The 20,783-nt window shown below is 63.6% G+C and overlaps 1 protein-coding gene across 1 annotated transcript; it reads left to right on the top strand.

The window, feature by feature from the left end:
* Positions 1 to 1,368: 1,368 nt before the first annotated feature.
* Positions 1,369 to 20,345, top strand: NTRK1 (neurotrophic receptor tyrosine kinase 1). The gene is made up of 17 exons (XM_023247543.2): positions 1,369 to 1,629; positions 4,960 to 5,034; positions 5,267 to 5,338; positions 6,930 to 6,998; positions 7,656 to 7,801; positions 8,010 to 8,152; positions 10,402 to 10,534; positions 12,127 to 12,453; positions 12,911 to 12,928; positions 13,089 to 13,144; positions 13,425 to 13,527; positions 14,033 to 14,179; positions 14,472 to 14,602; positions 14,724 to 14,896; positions 18,111 to 18,351; positions 18,624 to 18,782; positions 19,962 to 20,345. Exons 1-17 carry the CDS (start codon positions 1,421 to 1,423, stop codon positions 20,145 to 20,147), a joined length of 2,388 nt encoding a protein of 795 aa, XP_023103311.1. The 5' UTR covers positions 1,369 to 1,420; the 3' UTR covers positions 20,148 to 20,345.
* The last annotated feature ends 438 nt before the right edge of the window (positions 20,346 to 20,783 follow it).

Here is a 20,783-nt window from a genome sequence, read left to right as displayed (position 1 = left end):
TGGGGTGGGGGCGGGGGTAAGTTCTGCCGCCCTGACACCTGCTGGGCGACTTCTGGCGGCCACGACCCGGCCGGGCGAGCCTGCTGGAACCTGGCGGGAACGCGAACCGTGTGCTGAACATTCAAGCTGTTCGCCTCTCCGAGGCCCTCGCCGCCCCCTGGGGGGCCGCCGCCTCCGCTTTCGCGCGAGGATCCGTCCCAGCCAAGTCCCTCGGTTCCGACCCAGATCCTGGGGGCCCACCTCTGTCCGGTCGCCTTCCCAAAGCGGGCCGCCGGTCGGTCGGTCTGTCGGCCTGTCTGTCCCCGTCCCGGGGCTGGGGCACGGTCTGCGCTGAGGGCCTGGCGACCCCTCTAGGTGGGTTTGGTTGGCGCGCTCCCTGCGACCCTCGCCTGCCCTCCCGTCCGAACCCCTCCTCCCGGACCCTCTTCCTCGCCCTCTACTGCCTCCTCCCCGGCTTGAGACGGGCGGGTTCCGGCGGCCACCGGGGTGGGAGGGGCTGGGGATCCCGGGGCTTTCCGGGTGCGCGACCTCCTAGGACCGAAGGGTCCCCAGCTCCACCCGCGGGCGGCTCCCGGGTCCGAGGAGCTAAGAGAAGATCTATTAATTTCTCCGCGCAGAAATCGATGCTCTTGTCAGGGCGGCGATCGATGCCAGCCCAGCCCGGCGGGGCCCCACCCGGCCTGGGGCCCGGCGCTGGCCGGCCGGGGTCAGGGGCCGCCGCTGGGGCCTGGGGCGCAGCTCTGGGGGGCTGCAGACCGCGCCCCCAGCCCCGCGGAGCGCACTCTGCGCGCGCGCCTCTAGCGCCACCCTGTGGTCTCTCCTGAAAGCGGGCCTCCCGGCTCCTTGGGGCGCTCCGGCCGTTTTGGGGCGACCCCCTCCCTCTCCTGTTTTCTTTCCCCAGGTCCTGCGTTTGGTCTTTTTGGGGTCCCTTCCCCTTTCTTCCTAGGCCTTAGGGAGTGTTTCACCTTCTTTATCCCCAAGTGACGTCGTACACTCCCTCAGGGGCGCGCATCGTGAGGAGATCTGAGGCCGGGGGGCTGGCTGGGATGACCCCGACGGTAACCTTGCCCTCGCCCTGTCATCTCCCCTCCCCCTAAAAGCAGCTGCTTTAGACTGGGAGAAATAACGGATCAACTTCCCAGCCCTCCCCCCCCCACCCAGCAGACACCTCTAAGGAGTTCTCTCTGGAGCCGGGGGTCTGGGGAAAAAAGAGGGCGCCGGGTCCCCCGAAAGGGGTGGGGGCAGCCTCGGGGCTGAGGAGCCGAGGGGCGGGGGTGGAGCCGGAGGGGGCAGGGCGGGGCGGGGCGGGCCGCGGGCCCCGCCCTTTCCCGGCGGCTGGGTCTTTAACGCGGCAGGCGCACGTGTCGGGGGAGGCCCGGCGGCCGCGGCTGCGAGCGCACGGACGGCTGCCGGCGGCGCGATGCTGCGAGGCGGACGCGGGCCGCGGGGCGGGCACGGCCGGGCCGCGGGGCCGGGCAGCCTGCTGGCCTGGCTGATGCTGGCGTCCGCGGGCGCCGCACCCTGCGCGGACGTCTGCTGCCCCCACGGCCCCTCGGGGCTGCGCTGCACCCGGGCTGGGGCCCTGGAGAGCCTCCGCCGCCTGCCGGGCGCTGAGAACCTGACGGAGCTGTGAGTGTCCGGCCGGCGGGGCGGGGCGGGGCGGGGGGGGGTGGTGGGGAGCGGACGGGTGTAGCCGTAGCCCCGAGGGCGCGGACTCCCCTCGGGCCTGCCGGGCCCGGGAGGGGCGGGCGCGGCGGGAGGCTGCACCTGACGGCGGCTCCCACCCCGGCGACCGTCTGGAGGGAGCACCGCGGTGCTCAGTGCAGCTGGGGCGAGGGGGCTGTCCGTGCACCGGGTCTGGGGGAGCCCAGCCGTGTGGAATTGGCCTTCTGGAGATCAGACAGGAGCCCAAGCTCTGCCTCCTGGAGGTGGGGGGGGGGGGGAGGGTGGCTAGCTGCGGGGAGTCCCTAGTTTCAAATCCTTACCGCCTTGTCCCCTTTCCAGGGGGAAACTAGCCCCCACCCCGTTCTGGGTCATGACCAGGCAACGCGGGGGGTTGAGCTGGTGGAGGTGGTGAGGAGCGTAGCTTGGCGAGGTGGTCCCGCCCTCTTCTCCCCATTTCCACCTTGCCGTGGCCTCACCACCCCTGGATTCCGAGGTGGAAAAGGAGACCCCTGGCCTCTCTGTCCCTGTCCTGACTCCCTTTCCACCCTCCTCCCCCTACCTGGGCCAGAAAGCCAGGGTTCTTGTTGAGACACACTCCTCCTTTCAGGGCCCCAGACTGGCAGAAAGCTCCAGCATTCTGCAGTACTCTGATGTCCTGCAGCACTTGGTTACAAAATACTGGAGTACTCCCCAGCAGCTGGTGAACCTATGGGGGTACTCTGTAGAAATACCTAGAGGTCCCCAAGCATCACATGGTGATGGCTGGAAAAGACTTGAACATCCCACGGGACTGGCGGGGCGGCAAGACTTCTAGAAGAGGGGAGGAACTGCTAGAAAAACCCTCCTCCTGGGGCCTGGGGCTTAGAGGGCGGGTGAGGAACCCTGGCCTCAGGCAGCGACGGGTTGGAAGGCATCCGAGGCGGGAACCGTCACTGTCTGGAAGTTACTTGAGCAGCCTGTGATAATTGGCAGTGAGTTACTCCGGTATCTTGTGGTAATTAACGGGAAGGTCCTCAGTCTCTCTCTTTAATGGCCCTAGGGAGACCAGGAGGAGACGAGATGATGGCCTTGTCTTGGTCTGGGCCTAGGTCTCTGCGTGATGGGAGGGGCGCGGCATCCAGGCCGCCACCGCTGGTCCAGTCCACTCAGTGCCCTGTGCCTTCACATCGGGGCCCAGGCTGCTGAATGTCCCCTCTCGCCCCAGTTCCCTGCCAGGCCCCAAGTGGGTCCAGCCCTGGGGGTGGGGCGGGGGTAGGGGACGGGCTGGGCCGGGGACGAGGAGGTGCAGGGTGGGGAGAGGGGACGTCCCTCAGGGTGGGGCAGCGGCCTGACCCCCTGCCTCTGCCTGCATGCCCCCTCCTCCTCCCCTCCCTCGCCCGCAGAGCTAACAAGGAGATAATGGACTCCAAAAGACAGATTGATGATGAATCCAAACGAATGAGGCAGCTTTGAGTGTGCCGCCTGACAGCTTGCACACAGCCACCACCCTCCCTGGGTCCCCACAGCTCTCTGTAGACCCTGTGAGCAGGGACCTACTCTTCTACCGTCACTGGAGATTGTCCCCTAGGCCTCAGGGGCCGGAGGGCCTGATACCTGGCTGTCCTGCTGGGGCCCCGGCTGGGGAGGGGGTCCGTTATGCTGGCTGGGCCCGGTTCCTATAAGCGAGGGAAAGTGAGAGGGTAGAGGAGGGGAGTTCTGAGAACAGGCAGTGAGTCAGGGGCCCCTGGCATGTGGGAGGGGCGGGGTGGGGGGGCACACTGACATGCCACTCCAGGGCAGCTGAGTTCTCAGGAACTCCCTGGCATGCCGAGTCCAGAAGGATCCAGAAGCTGGGCAGGGCCCAGGGCGTCAGCAACCCCCAACCCCACATGCAGGGCCTTCTGTCCCGGCTCCCTGTCTCGCTTTCTCTGGCGCTCTGTCCTTATCTATCTGTCTGTCTGCCTGTCCTTATCTGTCTTTCTCCTTGCCTGTGTCTCTCTCTGCCAGTCTCTTCCTGTTTGTTTTCTCCTTTTCGGTGTCTCTGTTCGCCTCTTTGTTTTTCTGCCCCCCTCCTTGAGCCTTCCCACCACCGTCTTGCCAGGTAAGCCAGCCAGTCTGTGCCTCTTCCCCTGTCACCCGTCTCCATCCTCCCGTTGCCCCTCTCCCCCTTTTTGGGTCCCTGCTGGGGCAGGCAGGAGCTCAGGGGGTCCCTGGCCAACAGCCTTGTGCCTCTCGCTTGCTCTGCTGAAAGGTGTGTGCGTGGGGGGGGTTAGGAATTGCTGCTTGAGTAGGGAGGGGCTGTGGCTTTGAGGAGGAGAGGGTGGGGCGTGTGTGTGTGTGTGTGTGTGTGTGTGTGTGTGCGCGCGTGCGTGCGCTGCAATGTGGGTCAGCGCAGATGGTGAATGTGTGTTTGGGAACACATATGTGCATGACCACAGGGCTTCCTCTGTGCTGGGGGGCAGTGGCTGTGGTGAGCCTAGGCCCTTGGTGGAAGCAAGAGGCAAGTGTTTCTGCAGGGACCCCCCACTTCTGACACGTGCACGACCCCCCATTTCTGACATGTGCAGGATCCCCATTTCTGACACGTGCGGGACCCCCCATATCTGAGCAATTGTGGGACCCCCCATTTCTAAGCATGTGCGAGACCCCCCATTTCTGACACATACGGGACCCCCCATTTTTGAGCATGTGCGGGACACCCCATTTCTGAGCCTGTGCGGGGCCCCCCATTTCTGAGCATGTGTGGGACCCCTCCACTTCTGACACATACGGGACCCCCATTTTTGAGCATGTGTGGGACCCCCCATTTCTAAGCATGTGCGGGACCCCCTGTTTCTGACATGTGTGGGACAGGCCCTGGGCATAAAAGCAGAACACCAAGCTGAGACTGGGCTTCTGCGTGTTTAGGAATGTGAGTACATCTGTGCACGTGAGAGATATGTGCACACACATGTCCACTTGTGAGGGCGCAGGCGTGCTGACGTCACAGGCGCGTGTGTGACGTGCGTTGAGGAGGCGTGTCTCTGTGGGCATGTGTATGCCTGCGCGTGTGTGCATGGCTGTGTGTGCACGCATGAGAGGTGAGAGAATGCACGCACGTGTGTGAGTGAGTGTGAGGTGTCTCTGCGTACACGTGTATGCACGTACCTGTGCGCGTATGTGCGTGCAGCAGGTCTGCGTGTGCCCGAGTGCATATGTGTGCAAGTGTTCATAAGAGTGTGTGTGCACCTGCACGTGTGACTGTGGGGGAGGCGGTGGCTGCATACAGGACTTGGAGAGCTGAACCCCTGTGACTCCCGCCCCCTCTCCCCACAGCTACATCGAGAACCAAGAGCGGCTGCGGCATCTGGAGCCCAGTGACCTGAGGGGCCTGGGGGAGCTGAGAGGCCTGTGAGGGGCTGCGGGTGTGGGCGCGGGCGCGGGTGCGGGTGCGGGTGCGGGCACGGGGCTCAGCAAAGGCCGGGGATTCGGAGACTCCAGGAGGAGATCAGAAAGCCCGAGGGTCAGTGGGGCCAGGGTAGCCGGGGAGGCTGGGAGGGTTTGGGGGGTCCGGTGCTGGACACTGGGGTCTAGTGTGGGTAGCTGGGGCCCGGGAGGCTGATCCTGCTGTCCCCGCCCCCAGCACCATCGTGAAGAGCGGGCTCCGTTTCGTGGCACCAGATGTCTTCCATTTTACTCCTCGGCTCAGTCGCCTGTGAGTGGCCCGGGCGGGGCAGAGGGAGCAGGAGGGCCCCCAGACTTGGGCGGCTGCTGGGCTCGTGCCCCCCACCCCCCATTCTGAAGAAAGCCCCGAGCCGGTCGGGCCACTGTCTCCCCCGTTCTCCTGGGGCTCGTCCTCACCTGATCCGGGGAGGCGGGAGCCCCCAGCTCCCACCCCGTGGGCTCCAAGGTCCTCGAGGTCTCTCCCCCACGCTGTCTGCCACAGGATGCGTCCGTCTCGTAGGTGCCTGCCCCATTTTTCTTCCCGGAGTTCAGATCCACACCAGTGCGAGGGAGCCAGCGGGCGGCGGGAGCCCCTGGGGTAGCCTGGAAGCGGGGGGGCGGGGGTGGTGTCTGGCTTTGGCTCAGGTCATGATCTCACGGTTCGTGAATCCGAGCCCCGAATCAGGCTCTCTGCTGTGGGCGCGGAGCCTGCTTTGGATCCTTGGTCTCCCCCTCCCTCTGCCCCTCCCCCACCCCTCTCTGTCACACACGCAAAAGTGATGTTCCATCCCGGACTACACACTGGGGGCTTCAGTTAAAGATGAGTGCCCAGTGACACCTCACAATACGTGATGTCAGTGACTCTTCACGGTCAACGCGGTGAGAGGTCGTGTCGTCCCCAATTTATTTCTTTTGAGAGAGAGAGAAAGCACGAGTGGGGGAAGGGCAGAGAGAGAGAGAGAGAGAGAGAGAGAGGAGAGCGTGAGAACCCCAAGCAGGCTTCGCCAGCTCAGAGCCCGGAGGCGGGGCTCGAACTTACCCACCATGAGATCATCACCTGAGCTGAAGTTGGCAGCTTAACCCACTGAGCCCCCCAGGCGCCTCTAATGTTTATTTTGACGGGGGAGGGGGAAGGGACAGAGAGAGAGAGAGAAGAGAGAGGACCTTAAGCAGGCCCCATGCAGTCAGCGCAGAGCCGACACAGGGCTCCATCCCCTGAACTGTGGGACCATGACCTGAGCTGAAACCAAGAGTCACCGCTCAACAAACAGCTACCCGGGGGCCCCAGGGCAGGCCCTGTAGACGAAGCCTGGTGTAAGGCACCAGCCGGGGCTCCTAACCTGGCTCACGGTGTGGCCAGGAGCTGGCACCCCTCAGGGCTCACTTCTCCCTGTCTCCAGCTAGGGGCCCCGGGGCCAGGGGCCCTGAGGAGGGGAAGGGAGGGGTGGGGGGAGCTGAGGAAGGAGTCTGAGATCCTGGTCCCCATCCCCCTCCTCCTGTGGCCCGTCCCGGGCTCGTGGGTAGGGGAGCACAGATGGAGCCCCTTCCCCCAGCTGGGGCCTCAGCACTTTGCCAGCTGGGGCCAGGGTGGGGGAGAGGGGAGCGGCTGTTCCCTGGGACCCCCTCCCTGGGGTCTAGGGAGGGGGTTAAGTGGGGTTAACCCTTGCTGTCCCAGGGAGGAGAGGAGGACTCAAAGAGCCTAACCTGTCCCGACCCCGGTGCCCCTTGGATGATTCTAGTTGTTGCCCCAGGAGGGGCGGCCGGACAGCAGCTTCCTGTGGCTCCCGGGGCTCCCCTCCCCGCCCAGGCCAGAGCAGGCCAGCTGGGGCTCAAGGCCACTGTCTCTATCTCACCTCCCACAGGAATCTCTCCTTTAACGCTTTGGAGTCTCTCTCCTGGAAAACCGTCCAGGGCCTGTCGCTGCAGGAGCTGTGAGTGTGGGGCTTCCAGGGGGCCGGATCGGTACGTGTGCGTGTGTGTGCGTGTGTGCGCGTGTGTGCGTGGGCACTCGTATCCCTGTGTGGAGGTGTGTCACTGGGTGTGTGTGGAGCTGCGGGGCACGCTCTTTGGGGACTACGTGTTCGGCAGCGAGCTGAGACCCGAGACAGGGACTTGGCACGTGACCGTGACCCCCATCAAAGAGGCCGCAGGCCCACTGGAGGCTGGGGGCCGTGTGTGCATCTGCCCACACTGCCGGCACCCTGCGCACGCGGGCCGGCTGGGCAGCAGAGGTCTGCGTGTGGTCGGCACCTGGGGCCTGTGGGTCACCCCAGTGCCCTTCCCTCTTTGTCACCCTGCTCAGAGGCCTCGCCCGGCCTGTCATCCCAGGGAGCCCGCTGGGGCAGGGCAATTGCGTGGAGCCCACAGCCGGCTCCTTGACTTTCCGGATTCGATTTCTTGTGACAATGTCTTGTTCCTGGGTCCCCAGGAGGAGGAGCCTCTCCTCTGTCCCCACTCCTTTCCCCGTGGATGTTCCCGCCCCTGCGCTCTGACTGCGCTCCCTCTTACTGCGACACCTCCTTCTCTGTGGCTCCCCCGGCTGACACCTGCTCCGCCCTGACTCTCTCTCGGTGTCCCCGTGCCCACAGAGTCCTGTCGGGGAACCCTCTGCGCTGTTCTTGTGCCCTGCACTGGCTGCTGCGCTGGGAGGAGGAGGGCCTGGGCGGAGTTCGTGCACAGAGGCTGCAGTGTCCCGGGCAGGGGCCCCTGGCCCTCTTGTCCAATGCCAGCTGCGGTAGGTGCTGGAGGTGGTGTAAGGGGCTGGGAAGGAGCCGCATGCCCGGGGAGCGGGCACTGGCAAAAGCTGGGGGGACGGGAGGTTCGGAGGCATTGCCAGTAAGGGCTCAGGGTTGCCGAGGAGGGTGGGGGAGGAGGCATGGCGCCAGGGAGGGCCCCAAGGCCACTCCCTGCTCTGACATCCCTTGGCCGTCCGGGGCTGCCAGGCGTGCCCGTGCTGAAGGTCCAGACGCCCAATGCCTCCGTGAACGTGGGGGACGATGTGTTGCTACAATGCCAGGTGGAGGGGCGGGGCCTGGAGCAAGCTGGCTGGATCCTCACGGAGCTGGAGGAGTCGGCCACGGTGACGGTGAGAAGCGCTGTATCCCACCCCCACCCCCCGTCCCTCGTCCTCCTCTTCCCCGCGTCCCAGGAGAGGCTTGGACAGGACACGGGGCCAAAGACAGGAAAAGAGAGACAGTGAGGAAGAAGCACGTAGAGTGCGAGGGATGGACAGATATGGCTTAACTCCACGGGGCTGAGGCTCATTCTGTGGGGCAGGTGCCCACGTACCCTCAGGGTGGGCACTGGCCCAGCAGGGACCCCAGGCTCTGCTGGGGCCGCCAGGACTTAGGCCCCTCTCTGGCCGCAAAAGAGAAGGTCCCTGAACCCACAGACTATCCCTGCCGTCCACCTGCTTTCTGGAGAAGGAAGCGAGACGAGGGAGAGAGCACAGTATTTGTGGTCCTGGCACCCAGGTGAGTCCTCAGGATCCTTCCCGTCTTTTTCTGGAGATTCTGGAAGCAGCGTCTTCTTGGGCGTGTGACGACCGTATTCGGGAAGAAGGCCCGGGTCTGGGTCCAGCTTTGTCACCAATGAGTTTTTGGACTGACTTTTGGAAGAATGCCTAAATCTGCCTGCACTTTGGTCTCCGTATCTGTCTACTGCGGAGGTGGACACGATGACCTTTGATGTCCCGCCTGCCTCTGGACACTCTGGCTGCTATCTCTGTCCTGCAGATGTGTCTTTGGGCATCTTCCCACGCCTTGCCCTTTGTCGTCAGGCTGATGATGGCAGCGTAGCCGCAGCAGACTCAGGCCTTGTTGACAAGATTGGCAGGGGTGGACGATAGGCTGCGCCCACCCAAAACTCTGGCCCCACAAGGAGACACGCAGGGTCCAGCCCCTTGGAGGAGCCAGACCAGCGTGTTCAGTGCGGAGGCCCTCGCTTTGGGAGGGAACCATCCCCCAGAATTGCTGGAGGCCTCTGGAACAATACTGAAGGAGGAGCCACCAGAGCAGGGGATCCAGGCACGGTGGGGGGACCAGTAGCCACTGTGTGGCTCCTTCCCTCCTAGAGAGCACAGCCCCCGAGAGTGAGCAGTGGAAGGGAACCAGGTAGAGGCAGGAGGCTGGCCGTGACCATCTGTGGAGAGACCTCTGGTCAACTGCTTTGGGAAATTCCAGGGTTTTGCTTTTTCTCTTTGGGAGACTTACATGTTTGCGACCGCTTCTGTTTTCTAGAAACTTCCTATAGAAAAGCCACACCCAACTGGGTTAAATAGAGGGCAGGGGGGTGCTGGTCACCCTGAGGACACTGGGGGATCGCGGAGCAGCTCTGCGTTAGTGGGATGCCCTATGCCCAGGGTGATCTGGGGGAGATGGGACAGCAAAGGGAAGCTGGGGGCAGGGCAGGGCGGGGCTTCCCCTGGAGGAGCCTGGAACCCAGAGCTTTGCACAAGAGACTGGAGGGCTCTTCTGGAGTCTTGGAGCTAATACTCCAGCGGAAACCCGGGGAAGCCTCACCTCCTCCCACACTTACTCAAAGGACCCCACATTTAGGAAATTTCCAGATGAGTGAGGGTCATCCACTGTTTCGTGTATTTTCATCATTTTATGAAAACAGCTTTCTAGAACGTCAAAAGATCATTTTGTCTACCTCCCTAGCTTACAAAACAAGAAAACCACGGTTCAGCAAGATTAAGAATCGTCCTAAGGTCGTGGAACTGGCACGTAGCCGCGGTTTCTTAGGAAGAGAATCTGAAACTGATTCAATCTTTCGATGCTGATTCAGAATCAAGTCGCTTTGCCTGTAACTTCACTCTCCGTGTGTATCTGCCAAAGCGGGTGGGGTCATGCTGCCGCTGTCCCTCCCACCTGCCGCCCTGCCATCCAAGCCGCCTCTGCGTTTCTGGCCTTCCTCGGGCTGAGACCGTTCGAACTGTGTCTAAAACAAAACCGAGCAGGGTGGCGAGACCCCAGCTGGCTCGTCCAGTGAGTTGTGTCTGTTTGGCGCTCGGGATTCTTGACATCTATTTAGCTGCTCGGACGGTGGTTTTGGTTCAGGGTATCCCGTGCCTATTTTGAGGTTACTGGTCATGTTCTAGATGTTTCGGACCATTAAATACACGATCCAGGACATAGTCTGCGAACGAGCTCTAAAGGAGGGGGGCCGTTCTCTGCTATATTCTCTCCTGCACCTCTTTCCTCCCCCTATGCCTTCTTCCTTTTCCATCTGGAGCCCCAGGGGCTCCCCCAAAGACCTCAGCTCCGGCCCCCTGCCTCCATACCCAAGCCTGCTGACACTTTTCCCGATGTCCCCCTCTCTTCCCTGACCCAGCAATCTGGGGCTCTGCCATCCCTGGGGCTGACCCTGGCCAATGTCACCAGTGACCTCAACAGGAAGAATGTGACATGCTGGGCGGAGAATGACGTGGGCCGGGCTGAAGTCTCCGTGCAGGTCAACGTGTCCTGTGAGTCCCAATGACGGCCCCCCACCCCCATGTCCCCTCCTTCCCTGAAAAGAGGCTGTGGGGGTGGGGGGCTGGAGGATGGGCCGGGATACGTGTCTCCACAGCTGCTCCTGCCCAGCTGTTTCCAGATTCCCATGAAAACCTGATCCTGTGGGGGAAGTCCTGGGGGCTTGTCAAGGCCGGAGGGATGGTGATGGATTTCTTTTTGGCCCCCTGCCCAAGTCTTGCTACCTGAGGCCCTTGGTGCCCGCCGCCCGGCTGTTCTCACTGCTCCCTGCTGGATCGCTTCACCGCCTGACCCTTTGTAGCCTTGGTAGTACTCTTGTCGCACATCCTAGTGTTAAGACAAGAAATTCCCCTCCCGGGTTCTTCTGTAGGCTCGCTGCCTAATTCCCCTAGGTCTGCCAACAAATCACTTTAAACCCGGTGCGTCACATAGTCCTTTAGTTGTGATCTATGATCTAGATTTGTACATAGAACCTAGACTCTTTATTTTCTTTTTATTTAAAATTGTTTCTAAGTTTTTATTTCTTTACTTTGTTAGCTCTTAACACTATTTTTTTCAATATATGAAATTTATTGTCAAATTGGTTTCCATCCAAGTTTTTATTTATTTATTCTTGAGAGAGCGAGAGGGAGCAGGGGAGGGGCAGAGAGAGGGGGAGAGAGAGAATCCCAAGCAGGCTCCCCACTGTCAGCGCAGAGCCCGAGGCTGGCTCTCGCGCCCCCAAACCGTGAGATCGTGACCTGAGCCGGAACCAAGAGTCGGACGCTTAACCGACTGAGCCCCCCGGGCGCCCCAAACTCAGACACTTTAAACAGTGATTACTCTTCAGCTCTTCCGAAGACACTCTCTTCCTCTCGCCATCCTTTTTCTCCGCCCCATCTGGACTTTCGTGACCCTCTTTTCCTTGCTTTTAAAAACAATTTGACGCCCGTCCCGCAGCCCCGTCAAGGTGGCTTCGTCTTACCTGTCCCTGTGCGTCGCACGCGTGGAATCACACCGCCAGTATTACTGTGCGTTCTTTTGCTCAGCGGCACGTTTTCGGGCTCGTCCGTGTCGGTGGGAGTGGCTTTGGCTGCTTCACTCCCTGCCGAGGGGGATCCCGCTGCCTGACATGTATGTGTCTGCTTTTTTTAGGTCGGGTCTCTTTCAAACCCGTATCTGTTTTCAGAAAGCTTTTTAACTAGATACGTTTTGCTTGTTTGATGTCTAGGCCCTCTCCCGGGCTTCTTAAGCTTGACTGCACTTAATTTTTCCGGATCTCTTGTCCGAGAGGCACGGCCTGCTTAGTTTCCGCAGCCGGGCACCCCGCTTCTCCGTGGCCGTCGCTTACTCACGGCCTCCAACTTAAGTGCTTTAAGCCTCTGCATTTTGTGCACCTGCTGCCTGGTTGGTTGAAGATTTACTGTCGCCCTTCTCCAAAATGTCCCTCCCGGGGAATTCGTTAGGGGCTGCTCACCCGTTTCCCTGAGGCCCGCCACCTGATTTCTGGCTCTGCCCGCCCCCCCCCCCTTCCCCCCTGACCTGGCGGGGCCACGCTGGGCTCCCCGGCGGCTGACCTCGCCGCGCCCCTGTCTGTGGCCCGCAGTCCCGGCCAGCGTGCAGCTGCATGCCGCCGTAGAGCTGCACCACTGGTGCATCCCCTTCTCGGTGGACGGGCAGCCGGCGCCCTCCCTGCGCTGGCTCTTCAACGGCTCGGTGCTCAACGAGACGAGCTTCATCTTCACGGAGTTCCTGGAGCCGGCGGCCAACGAGACCGTGCGGCACGGCTGCCTGCGCCTCAACCAGCCCACCCACGTCAACAACGGCAACTACACGCTGCTGGCCGCCAACCCCTCTGGCCGGGCTGCCGCCTCCGTGCTGGCGGCCTTCATGGACAACCCGTTCGAGTTCAACCCCGAGGACCCCATCCCCGGTGCGAGGGCCACCCTGAGACCCGCCCCCCACCCCCCCACCCCCCGGCTCCCCCTGTGGGTGCGGGTGCGGGTGTCGAGGGGGCGGGGGGGAGGCCCCGCGCAGGCGCTGCTGTGATCCCGACCCCAGAAGTTGGGGTGCCGGGGCCTGGACAGAAAGGGGCCTGGGGTTGTGGTGACAGGCTCGGTGCTGGCCTCCTTGCCCCGCCCCCCTCCCAGCCCAGGAGCCCCGAACCCCCCGGGCTAGTCCACTCGCTTGGGCTGGCTGGAGAGAGGGCCCTGCCCCAGGGCATCCGTGGCTCGGCTGGAAGGGGCCACGTGCCTGTTCTCAGCAAGGTCCAGCAGTGTCACCTCCTGGTCCCACCCCGCCCCGGGAAGGGATGAGTCTGGGGGAAGGGGCGGGTGACTCTCCACTCTCCGCCCGGCATCTGACGGCTTTCTCTCCTCCTCCCACGGCAGTCTCCTTCTCACCGGTGGGTGAGTAGCTCAGGCCGGAGGGCCGTGCCGTCTGGGCTGAAGGCGAGGCTGGGGCAGGGGGCACGGCTGACCTGACCCCCCAGGGGTCAGCGGGGGCGGGGGGCATTGCGGCAGGAGGCACTGAGTGTGCCAAGGCCCACTCTTCCCTGTGTCCCCACAGACTCGAACAGCACGTCCGGAGACCCAGTGGAGAAAAAGGACGAAACCCCTTTTGGGGTGAGTGTGGGGCGGGAAGCTTGCCGAGGACTTGGGGTCCGGAGTCTGGGCTAGCGGCTTGTCTGTGTGTCCTTTCTGGTCACAGCGTGGGGACCGCTACCGTGTGGCCTGAGCTCCCTCAGCCACCCTCACAGCCACGGCCTGGGGCGCCAGGGGAGTAGGGGGCAGGTCTGGGGGCCTGACTCTGGGCCCCTGCGCAGGCTGGAGAAGCCATGTGCTTTGGGGGAGCTCCGAGGCCATAGGAGGAATTCTGGGTCTGTCCCCCACCCCTGCCCCCCAGGTCTCAGTGGCTGTGGGCCTGGCCGTCTTTGCCTGCCTCCTCCTCTCTGCCTTCTTCCTTGTACTCAACAAATGTGGACGGAGGAACAAGTTTGGGATCAACCGTGAGTGGGGTTGCCATAGTGGGGCTGTCCGTCAGTCTGTCCATCAGTCTGTCCTGCGGGCTCTGTCCTCTGTGTGGGGGGCCCGCGGGCAGGTGGAGCGCTCGGGGGTGTGTAGGGGTCTTTGGGTGCCTGGCTGCAGGGCTCGTGGGTGTGAGTGTGAGTGAGCGTGTCGGGGCCGGGGCTGGGGCAGTGTCAGAGGCAGCAGCTGCTAATTGGTGGCTGGACTGTAGTCAAACACTAAGTGGGTCTGGGAGGTCTGAGCTCTGTAGGGGGGTGGCGGGGGAGTTCTCTGGTGGCCCACGGGGCCTGGGGTTGGACAGGAGCCAGATGGAGAGAGGCCGCGGTGCCGCCCCCCCCCCTTCCCCTGCCGGCCGACTTGCTCCTCCGCTCCTCCAGTCCTCCCCTGCAAGTGGGGAGGTGGGGTTGCCTGGTGTCCTGCACCTGCCAGGGGCCAGTGCGGGCACCTGGGCTGTGACCCCTCCGCATGGCTATGTCTCTTCCCCAGGCACAGCTGTGCTGGCTCCAGAGGACGGACTGGCCATGTCCCTGCATTTCATGACATTAGGTGGCAGCTCCTTGTCCCCCACTGAGGGCAAAGGCTCTGGGCTCCAAGGCCACATCATTGAGAACCCACAATACTTCAGTGATGCCTGTGAGCGGCTATCCCGGGTCAAGGGTGGGGGGGACCTGGGTGTGTGTGCACGTGTGTGTGTGTGTGTGTGTGTGTGTGTGTGTGTGGAAGCCCCGGTAGCGTCTCCTTTGCCCACCCCAGGCCCGAACGGGCCTTCCCCCCCATCTGCCCCCACCCCCGTCCACACCCCGGCATGGGGCTTGGTGAGCACGTGGAGGCTCATGGCAGCCCCCAGCCACCCCCTTGGCTGGCACTTCGCCCCTGCTCCCAGAGGCTGGGGCTCCTGTGCGTGATCCCTCGAGCTTCTCTGCAGGTGTTCACCACATCAAGCGCAGGGACATCGTGCTCAAGTGGGAGCTGGGCGAGGGCGCCTTCGGGAAGGTCTTCCTGGCCGAATGCTACAACCTGCTGCCAGAGCAGGACAAGATGCTGGTGGCCGTCAAGGTGAGTCCCCGTGGATGACGCACCGCCGGCCGGGCCACCTCCCGGAGCACCGGCGTTCCCTGACGTGAGCTGGGGCTGGGGGGGGGGGCGGTGCTGCACTCAGTGCCGCCCTGCCGTCCAGGCGCTGAAGGAGGTGTCCGAGAGCGCCAGGCAGGACTTCCAGCGGGAGGCCCAGCTGCTCACCGTGCTCCAGCACCAGCACATCGTGCGCTTCTTCGGGGTCTGCACCGAGGGCCGCCCGCTGCTCATGGTCTTTGAGTACATGCGCCACGGCGACCTCAACCGCTTCCTCCGGTACGAGTGCCCGCCCCCCGCCCCACGCGCTGGCCCCTGGCCCTGAGCCCCTCATCCCTTCCCTACGCGCGCATCCCCGAGTCGAGAGGCGGCACCAAGAAGTAGCGGGAAGGCGCGGCTGCCGTCCCCGGGGAGCTCTAGGGCAGATGTGTGAACGCCGGAGGCAGCGTGCGCAGAGGACAGGGTGGCGGCAGTCGGGAAGGTGGCACTAGCAGGAGTCGGGAGCTGTACCTCAGGGGAGGTGGCTTTGCAGAGAGTGGTATGCGTTCGTGAGAGGCAGAGTGGTCCGAGGCGGAGTGGCCGGTGGGGGAGTGGCCCGAGGCGGAGTGGCCCCTGGGGGAATGGCCCATGGCGGAGTGGCCGGTGGCGGAGTGGCCCGAGGTGGAGTGGCCCATGGGGAAATGGCCCATGGCGGAGTGGCCGGTGGGGGAGTGGCCGGTGGCGGAGTGGCCCGAGGTGGAGTGGCCGGTGGGGGAGTGGCCCGAGGTGGAGTGGCCCGTGGGGGGAATGGCCCATGGCAGAGTGGCCGGTGGTGGAGTGGCCCAAGGTGGAGTGGCCGGTGGGGGAGTGGCCCGAGGCAGAGTGGCCCCTGGGGGAATGGCCCATGGCGGAGTGGCCGGTGGCGGAGTGGCCGTGGTGGAGTGGCCCGAGGCGGAGTGGCCGTGGAGGAGTGGCCGTGGAGGAGTGGCCCATGGTGGAGTGGCCGTGGAGGAGTGGCCCGTGGCGTAGTGGCCCGTGGCGGAGTGGCCCCGAGGTGGAGTGGCTGGTGGCAGAGTTGCTGGTGGCGGAGTGGCCCAAGGTGGAGTGGCCCGTGGCAGAGTGGCCCATGGGGGAATGGCCCATGGCAAAGTGGCCCGAGGTGCAGTGGCCCGTGGCGCAGTGGCCCGAGGCACAGTGGCCTGAGGCACAGTGGCCCGTGGCGGAGTGGCCATGAAGGAGTGGCCCGTGGCGGAGTGGCCCGTGGCAGAGTGGCCCGAGGTGGAGTGGCCGGTGGCAGAGTTGCCGGTGGCGGAGTGGCCCGAGGTGGAGTTGCCCGTGGCAGAGTGGCCCATGGGGGAATGGCCCATGGCAAAGTGGCCGTGGTGGAGTGGCCTGAGGCGCAGTGGCCCATGGCGCAGTGGCCCGAGGCGCAGTGGCCCGTGGCGCAGTGGCCCGAGGCGCAGTGGCCCGTGGCGCAGTGGCCCGTGGCGCAGTGGCCCGTGGTGCAGTGGCCCGAGGCGCACTGGCCCGTGGCGCAGTGGCGCGCAGAAGCCGGGCCCCCAGGAGGTGGGGTTTCGAGAGTTACAAACGCTTGTCGGGCGCTTGCTGAGCTCCAGGCTCCGTGATCTATGTCACTTCCTAAGCGAGTCACTTTCACTAAGTGACTAAGTCACTTTCACTAGGGCTGCGTGTGTTTGTACACGTCTGTGTAATAACACAAGTAGACTTTTACTCTTCATGCTCTCTGAGAGCATGTGGCAATTTACACTTGGAGGAAGTGACTAGAAATTCCCTTCTTTTGCTTTGGGCAGAACAACTCCGATGCGTTTACGGGCGTGTGCCGACAATTTTAATAACTTCAGGAAAGGTGCCCATTTCACAGATGAGGCTTAAGTGACTTGCCCCAGGGCATGAAGGTGGTCAGCGGCCCAGGGGAGAGTATGACCCCAGGTAGAGCCGTGTCTCAAGCCCTGACTGTGATGGTCACATGTTCCCTCTGCTGAGTCCTTCTTGCACGAGATTCCCCCTTTCGCAGGACGGGACATTGTCAGGTGTGAGGGAGGAAGGGGGAGGGCCAGGGCTGGATCAGCTGTGACCCGGTAGCTTTCTTCTCTGACCTCAGTTTCCCTGCCACTAAGCGGGACAAGAGCGGGGGGCGGGGGGAGGGACTGTGGTTGTGGATAAGAAAGCATTTTGTGGCTGTCCAGTTAAAGGTCGTGATGTGGTCTCCAGACGCCCCCTTGGGAGTGAGGTGTACAGAATTCAGTTGGGAGAGGCCTCAGGGTCTAAGCAGGAGGAGGACGCAGTGGAGGCTGGGGAGCAGGAGGGAGGGCCCGATGTAGAGTGTGGGGTGGATGGGCTGAGCGGAACTGGAGTCCACAGCAGGCCTTCCCCTTGCCCACCGCCCCGGTGTGGGCTCAGTGCTGAGTGCTGGTGATGCTGCTATCTGGGGCCCAGGCTGTGGGAGAAGAGGCTCTCATGGCTGCATGGAACACGGAGAACCAAAGGAGGGGACCAGAAAGCTTCTGATAAGTCTGGAAGACGTTCCCTAGGAGGGCCATCTGTTCCTTCTCACCTCAGGGCCTTTGCACTTACAGCTCCCTCTGCCTGGCACTTCGGGTCTCCCTCCCAGCCACTTCACCTCTGTCTCTGACCCTTTTGAATGGCTTAGTCACCTCTGTTCTTCAGGGTTCGAGTCTCACTTTAAATGTCTCTTCCTCCAGGAAGTCTTCCCTGACTTCTTCCATCTCCGGCCCGAGTGCCCATCAGGTGCCCCCCACACTGCACTGCGGTGACCCCTTTATCTGTACCCTACTCTCCACCTGAGCTCTGGTGCTTGGCACACTGGAGGTGTTTAACAGGCTTTAGAAGAAACGAAGAAATAAGTGGACCAGGAGAAAGTTGGCCAGTAGGAAGGGGCAGGGCTGACAGAGCCCTGGGCTCAGGCAGGGGTCACAAGGCGTATCTGGGGGATGGGGCTGAGTGGTCTGGACTGGTCTGGCCTGGTGATGGCCGTGTGGGAGGTGGAGGGCGTCCTGGAAACCTCGGGAAGGAAGGAGGACCCCACGGGAGGCTGGATGTTGAGGGCGAAGGTGAGAGAGGCAGGAGGACCCCCAGGTTTCAGGCTCTGAGGCTGGGGAGGGAGGTTCCCTTCACGGAGGAAGGCGCAGACTTGGCGGAAGATGCTAAGCATCTACAGGACTGAGTGGGAGGTGCCCGTGAGCGAGAGATGCAGGGGCCAGTGGGTAGGTGGGTGCTGGGCTCAGAGTGCAAGGGGGCTGCCTGGGGGTGGGGCACGAATGTGGCAAGTGTGGGCAGCGGTGAGGGCTCTGGAGGTGGGCACACCTGGCGGGCCCATCCCAGCCCCTCCAGACACCCGCCTCCCTGTTCTTCCCTCCCTCCGTTCTCCTGAGTCCCTTCCCCACTTCCACCCCAGCTCCCCAGGCTCCCCAGCCTCCACCTCCTGGGGGTTCTCTCCCCCCCCAGCCCGCCCCCCTCCCTCTCTCTCTGGCAGGTCCCACGGGCCCGACGCCAAGTTGCTGGCTGGCAGGGAGGACGTGGCTCCGGGCCCCCTGGGCCTGTCCCAGCTGCTGGCCGTGGCTAGCCAGGTCGCTGCCGGGATGGTGTACCTGGCGGGTCTGCACTTCGTGCATCGGGACCTGGCCACGCGCAACTGTCTGGTGGGTCAGGGACTAGTGGTCAAGATCGGCGACTTCGGCATGAGCAGGGACATCTACAGCACCGACTATTACCGAGTAAGGGTCTTTGGTCCCGGCCGGGCCGCACCGGCACTGCAGACCCCCCGGGGGGCCCCTCGACCCCAGGAGGGTGGTGTGGGGGCCCAGGCTGCCGGCTCGGGACTTGAACCCCCCTCCTTGGCTCTCTGCTCTCCCGAACAGACGGAAAGACACCGTGGGTTCTTCCCTCTTAGCGTGGGCCCAGAGCCGCTTCCACGGGCGGGAGCGGGATGCGCGGGAGCGGCGGGTCCCCCCCTCCCCTCCTGGCAGTGACACGGTGCCGCCCGCAGGTGGGGGGCCGCACCATGCTCCCCATCCGCTGGATGCCCCCCGAGAGCATCCTCTACCGCAAGTTCACCACCGAGAGCGACGTGTGGAGCTTTGGCGTGGTGCTCTGGGAGATCTTCACCTACGGCAAACAGCCCTGGTACCAGCTCTCCAACACCGAGGTCAGCCCCGCCGGCCCCCCCCCCCCAGCCCTGCCCCTCCTGTCCCCTTCTGCCCCCATCCAGCGTCCCTGCAGCTCTGGGCCTCCTCCCCCCAGCCCCTCCCCCCCAGCATTCTTCCCACTCACCGTCCTAGCCCAGGCCCAGCTGGCTCCTAGGGGAGCCCCAAAGCACTTTACAGATGGAGCCCAGACCCCCATCCCCAGCTGCACTTTACAGACCTCGCAGGCATTGTCAGGGTGGAAGGGAGAGGCCCGGGAGGAGGAGCACAGCACCGGAGGGCCTGAGGCCGCAGCAGGAAGGCCGGAGGTCAGACTGCAGGGAGGACAGGCCTGGCGCTCCGTCTGGCCGGACGCGGCCACCGCGGGGCCCCAGGTGTTCTGTCTCCCAGAGCAGCCCCCCCTCCCCCTCCTTGGCTCACAGCTGTCAGTTTCCATTTCTCCTGCTAATGCAGTCTGCTCCCTGGAGGCCGGTGGGGTGGGGGAGAGGGTTATAGATTTTAATTTTCTCAAGCACTGAGAGAAGGAATGGAATTAGTGCTGCCCATAACCCAAGTCCTCTAATGGGGAGGGAGGGGAGAAGGGGGGGAGAGGCTCCAGGCCCCTTTGCCCACCTCGCTCCCACCATCTCTCCGCCCCTGGATCCCTTCGCTGCTCTGACAGTCCTTCCTGGAGTCTAACTTTGGTCTCTCCTGCTGCCGCCGTTTCAAACTTTCGGAGGAGCTAGGTCCCCACAGAGTGGTGCCTACAGAAGAGAAAAGGGAGTGGGTCGCCCTGTGCCTTAAATTGCAAACCCTTTTCGCGGCCGTAACCTGCAATCCTGCTCTCTTTTTGCCCCCTGGAGCTGAGAGGTGGGGGGCCCTTCCCCCGCCTCCATTCAGCCCTCAGCACTGGGCCAGTGGATTTGGCAAATGGCGGGGCCCCTCCCCTTCCTCCCGTCACCTGGCAGGTCTTCTGAGGGTCTGATTGCAGCCCTTCTGGAAGCTCCTACCCCCAGAGTCTACCTAGCCTGAATCCTTCCCACTGCTCAGTGTCCGGGTGGTTCACCACATCCTTTTAGAAGATTAGTAGCCCAGAGGCCCAGACCTGTGTGTGGCCTGCCGGGAGAGCCTCCGGGGGGGGGGGGGGGGGGCGCTCCAGCACCGCGTGCCCTCTTCTCTCTCCCCCGCCCCGGTGTCCCCAGGCGATCGAGTGCATCACGCAGGGGCGCGAGCTGGAGCGGCCCCGGGCCTGCCCACCGGAGGTCTACGCCATCATGCGGGGCTGCTGGCAGCGGGAGCCACAGCAACGCCACAGCATCAAGGAGGTGCACGCCCGGCTGCAGGCCCTGGCCCAGGCGCCTCCTGTCTACTTGGACGTCCTGGGCTAGGGGGCCACCCAGGGGCCGGGCAGCCGGAATCCCGGGCCTGCCATCAGTCACCCCTGCAGTTCCCAGCAGCCCCCGGGGTGATCTCAGCATCTAACTCACCCTCAGCATGCCGGAGGGGACAAGTGGGGTCTGGGAGCACAGGATGTCCCTGCTTCTCTGGGCAGGTTCCGTCATGGCAATTATATTTATTACCCCTTGGCCGCGTGTCTCTCGCCAGTTCTTGGGATGACGTCACTCCGGGAGAGGGGTATCGAGACTCAGGCAGGGGATGAGCCTCCCCTCTCTAGTTGCCCTCCGCGGTGGCCCTAGTCCATGCGGCAGTCACCTCCAGCTGTGGCAGCCTCCTAGTCTGGTGACCATTGTGTTCACCTGGTGGAGAGGCAGCCTCAGGGCAGGCTTTCCAGAACTTCAGACCCGAATCGTCCGTCTCCGCGCTTCGTGTTCGCGAAGGCCGAGGCTGCAGCGCGAGGCGGAAGTTAGATGTCACGGCGGACCGGGCGGGAGTATCCGTGGGGTGGGTCCGCCTGGTACTGGTGTGGGCAGAACAGGGCGGGCACGTGATAGGACCAGTGGATGAGCGAGAGTGAGCTTGAGCGTGCGTGCGCGCGCGTGCATGTGCGCGCGCGTGGATGTGCG

The sequence above is a fragment of the Felis catus genome, chromosome F1 (assembly GCF_018350175.1).
Source record: "Felis catus isolate Fca126 chromosome F1, F.catus_Fca126_mat1.0, whole genome shotgun sequence".
Classification (NCBI taxonomy): Eukaryota; Metazoa; Chordata; class Mammalia; order Carnivora; family Felidae; genus Felis; species Felis catus.
Note: the sequence above shows the minus strand (reverse complement) of the source record. Positions and strands in the feature narration are given on the sequence as shown.

What these genes read in the sequence shown, in the direction of transcription:
- NTRK1 (XM_023247543.2), top strand. Translation starts at nt 1,421, where the DNA reads ATGCTGCGAGGCGGACGCGGGCCGCGGGGCGGGCACGGCCGGGCCGCG. An exon ending in CTGGGGGAGCTGAGAGGCCT is followed by an intron (nt 5,035 to 5,266) that starts GTGAGGGGCTGC and finishes CCCCGCCCCCAG; the next exon opens with CACCATCGTGAAGAGCGGGC. An exon ending in ACAATACTTCAGTGATGCCT is followed by an intron (nt 14,180 to 14,471) that starts GTGAGCGGCTAT and finishes GCTTCTCTGCAG; the next exon opens with GTGTTCACCACATCAAGCGC.